This window comes from Hyalella azteca, unplaced genomic scaffold, assembly GCF_000764305.2.
Source record: "Hyalella azteca isolate HAZT.00-mixed unplaced genomic scaffold, Hazt_2.0.2 contig10944, whole genome shotgun sequence".
Lineage (NCBI taxonomy): Eukaryota > Metazoa > Arthropoda > Malacostraca > Amphipoda > Hyalellidae > Hyalella > Hyalella azteca.
The window spans coordinates 115464-127292 of NW_025940961.1; the positions used below are offsets into that span (position 1 = coordinate 115464).

At 44.6% G+C, this 11829-nt stretch overlaps 2 protein-coding genes across 2 annotated transcripts; both read left to right on the forward strand.

Annotated features, from left to right (window-relative positions):
• The first annotated feature begins 3642 nt into the window (after nucleotides 1–3642).
• On the forward strand, nucleotides 3643–4245 carry LOC108670434. The gene has a single exon (XM_018157908.1). The coding sequence runs from the start codon at nucleotides 3643–3645 to the stop codon at nucleotides 4243–4245; it is 603 nt and encodes a 200-aa protein (XP_018013397.1).
• Nucleotides 4246–8693: 4448 nt separating this feature from the next.
• Nucleotides 8694–11538, forward strand: LOC108670436 (39S ribosomal protein L17, mitochondrial). Its single transcript, XM_018157910.2, has 4 exons — nucleotides 8694–8936; nucleotides 9941–10181; nucleotides 10467–10608; nucleotides 11290–11538. The coding sequence occupies exons 1-4, from the start codon at nucleotides 8851–8853 to the stop codon at nucleotides 11466–11468; spliced, it is 648 nt and encodes a 215-aa protein (XP_018013399.1). The 5' UTR covers nucleotides 8694–8850; the 3' UTR covers nucleotides 11469–11538.
• Nucleotides 11539–11829: the final 291 nt, after the last annotated feature.

Sequence of the window (11829 nt, forward strand, 5' to 3'; positions counted from 1 at the left end):
ATTATTGTCAGTTCGACTCGCGTAGTCAATATACTCGCGTATATTGTCGACTAAAATAGTAGAACTATTTTAGCTTTCTAAAGTACGGCGCACGGTGCATTTTTTTACCAACATAGTACGTTAAAATGACAAAATAAATTCCCGCGCACGGCGCACCTGGCACATCTTCCTGACCATGGGTGGTGTGCTATAACACATGCTGCTGACTGACATGCACTGGTATGTTGCAATGTTGACACTTGGCAGGTTACTTAGTATTAAGTTAAAAGTATTAAGTTGAAATTATTCAATGTATTTAAAGCAATTGCATGCAATTTGGATTTAGAAACATAGCAGCTGCAGCCGCAGCCACCAGGTAGCCTAGTGAGTCCACACCCCACCGGCCCACCCCAGGCGGCAGGCCCAGCCTAGTCCCAGGGACCCCCTCCCAGGCTCCCACCCAGTCCACTCTATTTTTGGCTGCTGGATGTAAATCCTGGCTGTAAATAAAAATACCTATGCAATTTGGCAAATGTAATGATACATAAGTTAATGCATGTAAAATGTCCAAACTTATAATTACAAAATGTGGCCACTGGCCACATCTCCATGATTTTAAAGAACACTAATGTCAATCTAGGATAGACTAGGTACACACTGTGTCACAGTCAAATGTGTTACCAAGACCTAGTATTTAAGCCCAAAAGTCTAAACATTGCTAGCAGCATTCAAACCTCATTGCATGCTATGGTGCCTCTGCTTCTAGTCTCTAGACATCACCCATAGGCTTGTAGCCGGTATCAGTCAGAGTGCGGGAAGCCGAAGGTCCTTACCAATCATCCCCAATTGGCCACATTGATTGTCATGTGCATCATTTTGGCCAAACATTGCCCATCACCTGGATGATTTGGGAGTGTTTAAAAATCAATATTTACAAGATTGACAATGTTTGTAAGATTTTCTGTATAGCTCAATTTTTCTGCAGATGGATCTCCAAAGATCATTTGTTTTTTGCTCATTAATTGCACCCTGGAGGCTGGATGTCAATCAAATAGTCAGTCAAATGTCAACAGTTGTCAATCAAATGTCAGCTGTGTCCAGTGGTCAACATGAATTATTACTATGAAGTAAAATCAGTGTGTCCTAAATTGACCAAAATCAACAATATGTATGGAAACTGGAATTTCTGGAAATAATATAATTTTAAATTACCCATATCAATGCTGTGTTGTGTCTCGCTTGTTTATAAGTGTTCTCTGTTTACTTCTGCAGCTGGGTTGCACTGAGCATTATTGGAAATGAGTAGGAAAAAGTTGTGCAGTGTAGGCCAGGCATGAAATATATCTTAGTATCTACTTGGCATGAAGTTGGCAAGCCGCGTCTAGATTTTTCGAGCCATGGCTTCATGGGTTTGCCAGCCATGTTTCCATTTCTTTTAGCCGTGGCTGCATGGGTTTGCCAGCTGTGATTCCATTTCTTCGAGGCGTGAATTCCATATCTTGGTCGTGAAAAGCCATTTATGACCCGCAAACTTGTTATTCTAAAGTCCCATCACTCCCATGCACACAAAGACCCATGTTATTTACAAAGTCCCATACAAAAAAAAAAAGTCACTAGCATTTGTCTTCACTTGAGCAGCAACTGTACAAGTGATAATGCAGTATGACCATTCTGACATAACTGCAACTATGCAAGCTTCATGGAGGAAATGTTTTGAGTTGACTTTTGTTATAACATTCTGCATGTTATTTTGGCAGGAGGCAGGTGCATTGAAGTATATATACTGTGGATTGCAACAGTTGAAAATTTTACTAAACGACATGTTTGCTAAGTGCAAACCGCAGCTTTTTTAATCTTTATGACATTAGAGCAGCAATATTTCATACCTACTGAAATTATATCATATTAGAGCCGCAATATTTCAGAAAAAATAGGACTTTTCCAGCCCTGGTGTAGGCTTTCTGAAATGAAACTTATTTTTTCATTTGGAACATCATCTGTTTGCACACTGTGCCAGGGTGGATAGCTAGAGGTCAGCATAGCCCAAGTCCACAGTGCTATTCATATACCTTCCCAAGCGTAACGCAGCCGGGCATCTTCACAGCTTTTGACACAAAGCGCCCACCACAACAGCGCCGTTCAGTCGCAGGCCAGAGCGCACACAGGCTGGCCCTACTGGCCGGAGCGTAGCAGGCCCTACTGCAATAGCTACTCCTAACGTAACCTAGCCTAACCTAACCTGCACCGCCTGTTGCGGTAGGGCCTGTTGCGCTCCGGCCAGTTGTGCTCCGGCGCTGTAAAGCAGGGGCTGTGTTGTGCAAAGCGGATTTGCTGTTAGCCGGAGTTACCCACAGCTCATTGATCTGAGGCTATGTGTAGATATTGCATGCTGATGGTTAGCGTTAGGCCCAGGGTCTGTTTACGAGTCAATTTTGTTACCCACGGCTGTGCTCCCCTGTGCCAAATGCATCATTTTTTGTTCATTTGCAATGCTTTTTTTCTTTTGTATTGCCAAAATCATATGCAAGACAGCCATGCTGCCTCCATCCAACCTGCATAATGAGTGTATAGTTATATATAGGTACATATATACCTATAAATGTATAGATAAAAATGCAATTGCTACATATATATATCAACAAAAATGATTTTAATAGTTAATCACATTTACATATTTGGTAATTAAAAATTTTTTTATAGAATTTATAGTTTTATATATTTTTTCAATGAGATTGCAAGGTGGCAAGCAGACAGTGGAATAGCCATATCTTGATCTACCACTTACTGGATCAACACTGGTATAATTAAAAAATTATGGTAAAATATTTTGATTATATTGCTAATTTGTTATGTATTATATGACAATTTCATGTATTTTTGCTTTTTAAGGGGTATAAACTTCATAATTGATTTTGGAAAACACAAAATTCTTGCATAAACTTGCTTGGATTTTCAAATGCAACTTTAGACAGGCATTACAAATATCTAATGTGGACTGAAAACAGATTTTTTAACATAAGGTCATCAATTCTATAACAGTGAAAAGAAATATTGCACTGAGAAATTAGCCCCCCCCGTGCCATCTCGTCCTTGTCGTGGGGGGGGGGGGCTTGCGTGTCTCGATGAGACCCGAGGCTGTACGGCCTCAGATGCAATCATGGCCGAACGGAGTCAAGTCCGTATACCGTACCCAGAGAAGGGAGCAGGGCGTACTGATGCCCACCCCAGTCTATATTCTGACTTTTGATGGCTGCCAGCTCCCGCCGTTCGTTGCGGAAGGTTGGACGCGCTGCCGGGTGCGACTTTACATCCCGAGGCCTCGCCGGTGCTTCAAGTGCCAGGGCTTTGGCCACGGGGCGGCGTCGTGTCGTGAGCCCAACTGCCAACTGCTCTCAGAACCAACACGAAATGCCCTGCACTCACCCAGCCAAATGTGCCAATTGCGGACAACCACATCCTGCCAGCTCCAACACATGTCCTACTTACAGAATGGAAGAAGAAATAATAGCCACCCAAACAAAAGAACGCATAAGCTATGGAGAAGCCAAGCGAATGGTAGGGAGCCGATACGTTAACACACGGACGACCTTTGCCGAAGCAACCCGGCAAACCATAACCCCAAATACTGAATTATCAAAGCGAAGGGAGCCTCCAAGACCAACGATGCCTTTGGTGACTAAATGCGATGGAGCTACTCAGACAAGCACAGAAGAAGCGGAGGACCCGAGCCAAAAACAAGAAGCTACCACCATAGAACATCGTGATAAACCCACGTACAGGTTCCACAGCCGACCAAAAACTGCACCTAAATCTCCACTAAAAGAACCTCCTACGAGTAACGTAGCGAGGAAACGAATGCAGAGCACCACCTCCCCTTTGTCTGAAATGTCAAAAGCAAAAATACCGAAATCACAGCCAACGCTCCAGAGCCAACGCCGCCAAAGCGGAGACTACTCTGCAGAGGAAGAATCCCGCAGAGAGAAAGTAAGGAAAGCGCCAAGCACTGACGTGGCTTACAGGGTGCGGTCGCTGGAGCGAGTTACCCACGTACCCGAATTTAGCAGTGACATTCTCAATAAATACCCCATCCCCCCACGCTTCCTGCATGCTGCTGCTCCTCCTCCCCCCATTGTGGAGATGCGCAGATGGGGCGAGAGGGATGAAGAAAGAAGACCCCCAGAACACACCGGTACCCTCACATCCCCATCAATAAAGCCTAAAGCTCTTCCACCGCGCGTGGATGCCCGGACAAAACCTACAAAGTAATCATGGCCTTGACGATCATACAGTGGAACTGCCCGGGATACCGCCGTAATTATGGCGATCTCAGGGCCGTGCTACGGGAGAGGCAGCCGACCTGTGTTTGCATGCAGGAAACGATGCTGGGAAACCTCACCCCGACCCCACCACAGAATTACCATATAGAAACTTTTTCAGACACACCCAACCCCAGACCTGGGTCTGGCCTTCTGATTTTGATGAAGCGTAGTGCCACCTGCATCAGGCTGGCTATAAATTCCCCTATCCTGGCCATGGCTGTACAAACGAACATAAACAATAGAATGCACACGATATGTAACATCTACATTCCACCAGGCCACCCGCTGACTGTTGAAGATATGAGAAATCTCATGGAACAACTCCCCAGACCCTTCCTCATAGTCGGCGACTTCAACGCCAAACACGCGGCCTGGGGAAGCGATGGAAACGACCAACGAGGGAGAATCATCGAGCATTTTTTAACTAATTCCGACATATGTCTCCTAAACACAGGCCAGGCTACCCATTTTCATGTACAGACTGGCACCACATCGGCCATTGACCTGAGCCTCTGCACCCCTGACATCGTGGACAGGGTGCGATGGTTTGTGATGGACGACACTTTTGGTAGCGACCACTTCCCGATCGCAATAGACTACGAGACCCACCAACCCGAAGTCATGCAATCAAGATACATCCTGAAAAGAGCAGATTGGCAAACTTTTGAGGCCCTAACCCGCATGGAAGACCCAGAACAGGACCTGCCAGTGGATCAGATGACGGAAAAATTTGCACGCACCCTCAGAGTCGCTGCGAGCATAGCAATTCCCCGCTCCAGAGGTGGACCTGTCCGACATCGCGTTCCATGGTGGGATGACGACTGTGCTCGCGCCAACCTGGACCGAAAACGGGCTTTGCGACGGTTCCAGCGCTCCGGCAACGTAGCGGACAAAATTGCATACAGGAGAGCTCGAGCCCTGGCCCAGCATGTTAAGGATGGAGCCCGGAAGAAGTCTTGGCAACGGTATACATCATCCCTGAACACCAGCACCCCCATGTCCAAAATATGGCAACGGATTAAGAAAATTGAAGGAAGAACCGGTCACAGCCAGCCATGCGTGAAAGTAACGGCACGCTCACGGCGGACCCCCAGCTTGTGGCAGACGAGCTGGCGCGGCATTTTGCCGACGTCAGCAGCGGAAATCACTATCCTCGATCCTTCCTTGCCACAAAACGACAACAAGAGTCACAATATCTAAATTTCAGAACAGACATCTTCTCATACAATGACCCAATCACCTACCTTGAACTATTCTGCGCACTCCAACATTTTAAGAAGAACACCAGCCCCGGACCAGACGGTATTCATTACAAAATGCTTAAGAAGATGCACCCGACTGCAGTTACGGCCCTCCTGGCCTTATACAATAAAATCTGGACCTCTCACTCATTTCCTACGCAATGGCGTACCGCTACTGTCATGGCCTTCCTCAAACCCAATAAACCACCAACAGAGACATCCAGCTATCGCCCCATCGCCTTGACCAGCTGCATGGGGAAAGTACTAGAGAGAATTGTTAACAATAGGCTTGTGCAATACTTGGAAAACAAAAACTTAATCTCTCCTGTACAGTATGGCTTCCGTCCACTTAGAGGCACCACGGAAGCATTAATCCGACTTCAAAACCATATAGTACAAAACAAAACTGAAGGAAAACACACCATCTGTGTATTCTTCGATATGCAAAAAGCCTATGACACCACCTGGCGACACGGCATACTTCAGACCATCCACAAGGGTGGGATTAGGGGCAACCTGGCCCTATACATCAGGGAGTTTCTGCGTGAGCGGTCCTTCAGGGTGAGGGTGGGGGGCTCTTTTTCGCCTGTGTGGGTGCAATACCAGGGAGTTCCACAGGGGTGTGTGATTAGCTGCACCCTGTTCCTGATGGCCATCAACGATGTCACCACTAGCTTACTCCCGGGCATACAATCCTCGCTCTATGTCGATGACTTCATGATCTATGCCTCATCTCGATACTTACCCGCTCTTGTACGCAGAATACAAACTGCCATAAACCGCGCAAACCAGTGGACCACGGCTCACGGATTCTCATTCTCAAGCGACAAAACCGTTGCTATGCACTTCCAGCAAAGTCGCTCTCAAGAACAACCCCCTCCATTTTTCCTACAAGGCCAACAAATCGCTGTGTCCCCCACAGCCAAATTTCTTGGTATGACATGGGACAACAAACTCTCGTGGAGACCCCATGTGCGGGCTTTAAAAGGCAGCGTCCTTAAGAGAATGAATTTGCTGAAGCACCTAACCGGACAGTCGTGGGGATCTGACCGTGTAACTCTTTTCCGCCTTTACAGGGCCATACTAAGAGCCAGGTTAGACTATGGGTGTATGATATACCAATATGCCAGAAAAACCACACTAGCGCTACTAGACCCCGTCCACAACGCTGCCATCAGGATATGTACTGGAGCATACAGAACATCCTCCACCATCAGCCTCTATGCAGAAAGTGGAGAACCACCATTGTATCTCCGCCGAGCGCAGCTTACGCTACAGATGATTACTCGTCTAAAACAACTACCGTTATCTCCAACATGGCTCACTGTAATGACCGAAGACCAAGCAAACCCATTTCCATATAACATCCCATCATCTGAAGACTACGGTGCACTCTTTGCAGCAACACAGGCCCAACAGATGCAGGTTATGCCCGTCACGTTCGAAGACAATCCCACGTGGCGAATCCCCATCAGCACCTTCTGCCCGGATCAAAATCTCCCACTAAAATCCGAGTTGCAGGCAACTGCGATGAAAAACCTTTTCCTGGACCACGCAACTACAAAGCATACAAATTCGACCCATATATACACTGACGGCTCAAAGTCGGACGACGCAGTGGGGTGTGCGGCTACGACCGACACAAAAACAATATCAAGACAACTGAGCCCCAACGCTTCAATTTATACGGCGGAATTGTCTGGCGTCCTCTGTGCCCTGGCCCTTATAGATGACCACCCCGAACGTAACTTTACAATATTTATAGACTCCAAAAGTGTAGTGCAGGCTGAGAACCTACAACAGCAAACATCCTATCATCTTGGAAATTCTGGCCTGGCTTTTGCGCCTGGTGGAGGCGGGAAAAACGATAAGCATCTGCTGGGTCCCGGGACACGTGGGGGTGCGGGGAAACGACAGGGCGGATGAGGCGGCAGTGGGCGCTGCTTCGTCGGACGCGGCCATTTATAGGGAGGACGTCCCATGTCACGACCACTACCCCCGCATCAGGACCAGCGTTCACCATAGATGGCGCGAGCTGTGGCTGAACACGAGAAACAATAAACTGAGAACAATCAAGGACAGTGTATCAGCATGGAGCTCCTCGTACCAGAGATCCCGACAAATGGAGATAGCGCTGTGTAGACTGAGGATTGGCCATACGCGCCTCACTCACGGCTACCTAATTGAACGGCGCCCTATACCATATTGTGACGACTGCCTGGTGCCCCTGACAGTTCTGCATGTCTTGGCGGAGTGCCCTAGCCACAACGACATCCGACGAAACTGCTACCCCAACACATCCGCCCTCGTTCATGACGAGATGCTCACCAGAATGCTGCGGGAGGACCGGCGAAGTAACTTCGAAACCGATAACCTTAGACGATACCTGATGGAATGCAACCTGCTGCCAGAGATTTAGCATGACCCCGTAACGCCACCGCCGGTCGGTCATATGCACTTGCACCACCGCCTTTAGCGAGACTATAATCGCACCTTGCCATAACCTAGACCAGGCCTCACTAAACTTACGCTGGAGTTGATACATGAAGTCGGAGCGGACCCTCGCTCCATGAGCAGGGAATCTACCGCCCAGCCCCTGCGCCTAAAATGGATCAGGCTATAAGCCTTGAAGACGGAAGAGACCATACATCTTTGACGTAGCTGAAGACCTCACCTCCGGCGCGAAATAGATAGCTATCTGAAGCGCTAGTAAATCTTTTACTACTACTACTACTACTACTGAGAAATTAGCGTGACCATCGAATATTGTAGTCGAGTGTGTGCGACAATGCCTTAGTCCACTAAGCCACGGAGACGGCAGTCACATAGTTGCAGTGTTTGTGTAGTGTTGTGCAGGGTACTACCAGAATAAATCTTTGATTTTATGATCAACTTATTGTGTGATTGAATGGTATAACGTCGCTCGTTAACATTACTATTGACAAAAGAACCGCAGTTAGTTGAAATAATTAACCAAATTGAGTTGGGCCAATTAACTGTATGCAGTGTAGATTCATGGCATTCATGAGCAGTGGCTCCACACAACCACCTGCTATGAGAGCATTTGGCGCACTAAGTGCTTTGAAGCTCGAAACACTTATCACCTACTGAAACACTTAAGGGTCTGAAATTTTCTCTCTGTGTGAACCATCAGATAGAATTTGAGCTATAAATCTGATCTGAGTCTTCTGATGGATTTGGATCCATATGTGAAATTGATAATTTTATTGTGTTTCTTAATATATTTATGATTTTTCTGTCCTCAATAAAAATCTCTCTCTCCTGTAGTTCTGTATTGCTCTATTTTTATCATGAAGCTATTGTACAGACCTCGGACTGTTGTAACAGCCGAAGTGGCCAAACTTATACCAGCCTTAAGAACAGCCATACGACCCAAGTGAGTTTGTCATTTATGTCATTGATTTCAATTGTTATGCACTGAAAGAAGTAATGCACTGAAAACTCTTTGGTCAACTCTCAGTTAACCCTAACACCCATAATATGTGCTGCCCACTTTGTGCTTGACCATGAAAACTAGAATTTACTGATATTGATCATGGAATTGAACACAACAATATTTTCCAGAAAACAGCTTGTTATTCTCCATAGAAATTCAAGTTTCTGATTTTATGTTATAGACAAATCCAATTGACCAGCATTTAAACCTATCCCATGTTTATTGTGAATGAGCGTTAATTGTTAATCAAATTTGTATGTTCATAGTTGAATTTAAAAAATACAAATTTTTCAACATTGGCTGCACTGATCAGATGTGATTAACAGATGGAAATATCTTTGTAAAGTCAGTCAAATTTATATATGAACCAATGCAGCTCTATTCAAGTATTTCAATTTTAATAGCATGTGAGCAGGCCATAGTTGTCATTTTGCTTGTACTTTTGCTTTCTCATGCATTAACTTATGTTAGAATTATTAAATGTGCAGTTACAGTAAAATTATTTGTTTTTCTGAAGCATTGGATAACTTTTTTTAGACCATTGAAGCCTTTTTAGAGAATTTAAAATGTTATTTTAGTTTGTTGAACATTGTTGTTCTATAGTGTTGAACATTGTTGTTCCATAGTGTTGAACATTGTTGTTCTATATTGGATGACATTGTTGTTCTACAGTGTTGAACATTGTTGTTCTATAGTATTGAACGTTGTTGTTCTACAGTATTGAACATTGTTGTTCTATAGTGGTGAACATTGTTGTTCTACAGTATTGAACATTGTTGTTCTATATTGTTGAACATTTATGTTTTATTGTGGTTAACATTGTTGTTCTAGCGTTGAAAATTGTTCTTTTCAAGTGTTTAACACTGTTTTTCTAGAGTGTTTAACAATTTCTTCTCTAGATAGTTGCCATTCAACAGTATTGAACACTGTTTGTTGTTATCTAGACCGTTGAAGTTGAGTAATGAAGAAGGCACGCTGGGCAAGTTGAACAGCCTGAGTCGCCTGGTGACGGCGCTGGTGAGAGACGAGCGCGTCGAGCACACCTACTCGACGCTGAGCGAGGCGCGCGACTACGCCGAGCGTCTCATCGCCGTCGCCATCGAGCACGGCGACTGTCACCAGCCCACCATGGAGCTCGCCGACTTCTGGCTCAAGGAGAAGCAGCTCGTCCATAAGCTTTTTAAGGTTAGAGCTTCTCACAAACAATTATGTTATCTGTAATTTCTTTAGTTTGAATACTTTTTAGTATAAGAAACGTCACAATTATGTAAATTTTTACGTTGATGAAAATTTTGATTAACTGGGGAAAATGTGCAATTTTGATCAATTCACATTCTCGGAACTTCACGTGAATAAGCTTTATGTGTTGTGCATATCTACTGATTTAATAATGTTCTTCATCTGTATAAATTCGATCAAGTTTTACTCTTCAGGCTAAGCAAGGATAAGTAATGAAGACAAACTGAGCAGGTTTTAGTGCCTCGTTTCCGCGACTCGACGGTATCCTACACAAAAATGTATAAAGCGCCAATAGCGTATCCTGCTTCCAAGTATGAAGGAGGGAATCTTCAAGCTCGAGCTGACCTCCCGCAGGCCATCCTAGAGCTGAGAAGTGAGTAACCCTGGACCTACATGTCTGAAGTGACGCTCAATTTTATCGGCTGAACCGAACTAGTTAATTCATGTATTTTATAACGGAGATTAGAGAATGGTTTCACTGCACTTACGTCTGTTTATAATTTGGAATCCATCACGCGTAATGAATTTTTTTGACTCGGACTAATACAATGTCTTAGCTTGTATATAAATGAGGTCTTAATGAGGACCATATCAAGAACTTGACTTCGGCATGTATAAGACTGAACTTTTCTTATTGCGTTATTTCTAATAGTTTTATCATTGTAGACCGTAGACGTATGTCATATAGTTCTTAAAAATAATTTCGTAATTTATAATCGCTTGTCTGAATTCTCTTTCTTGATCTCGTACGAGGTTTCTGATTACATTTAGCGATTCCGACTTTACTTTCGTTTAAGATAGATGGTTTGGTTTAGTCAAACTATATCCAATTTGGTGAACTAAGACGCGTTAGTCTTCCTGTTCCCTCGGTTGTCACTTGGATGCTACGCCTGATCAATGCACAGGTTGGCCTATGTTTTCATTCAAATAATTTTTATCCCACAAACTTTTCTTTGATACTCGCGAAATAGATATATTTCTCTACCATTATAAATGATTTCTTCGTTGATTTAACATGCATTTGAAGATAATAACCAGGTGTTGGAATTTCCAGACAACCCTCTGCTGCCAGTTCTGCCTCGTCCAACCCCAACCAGGAACTGGATCCACAACGTACTGCTGGAGGAGGCGAGAAAAGAGTACAGCCAAGAGAAGAGGATGGGCGAGGAATTTGCCGCGCTTGAACGCATGCAAACAATGGAGGATCCTGGACCCGACAAAGAAATAGATTAAGTCAAGTTCAACAACTCCTCATAATATAATGTACATGTCTTGTAACGCGTTAAATAAGGATGATTTATTTTCTGGCCTTTCATTTCTCTGTACTATTGATGGAATTAGCTTATGCACAGGTTTATCGGCGTGGCGATAACAGTTATAACTCGACACAGCTTCAACCTTCTATGTTCATTTAGTCGATTCGAGCGGAAAATTCGTCTTTAACCGGGAATTTTTCTAGTGCACCGACATTTCCCATTAAACGCTGCTAAACAGTGTCTAAATCAAACTTTATGAACGACATTACACCGGCGTTGCCTGTTGCTGAGCGCGCAAAATATTGCACAGACGAAGAATTCGGCAAGAAAACACAGCA

Coding starts and splice junctions, on each gene's coding strand:
- LOC108670434 (XM_018157908.1), top strand. CDS start 3,643: ATGCCTTTGGTGACTAAATGCGATGGAGCTACTCAGACAAGCACAGAA.
- LOC108670436 (XM_018157910.2), top strand. CDS start 8,851: ATGAAGCTATTGTACAGACCTCGGACTGTTGTAACAGCCGAAGTGGCC. Junction 8,937..9,940: donor AGAACAGCCATACGACCCAA/GTGAGTTTGTCA, acceptor GTTGTTATCTAG/ACCGTTGAAGTTGAGTAATG. Junction 10,609..11,289: donor GGCCATCCTAGAGCTGAGAA/GTGAGTAACCCT, acceptor TGGAATTTCCAG/ACAACCCTCTGCTGCCAGTT.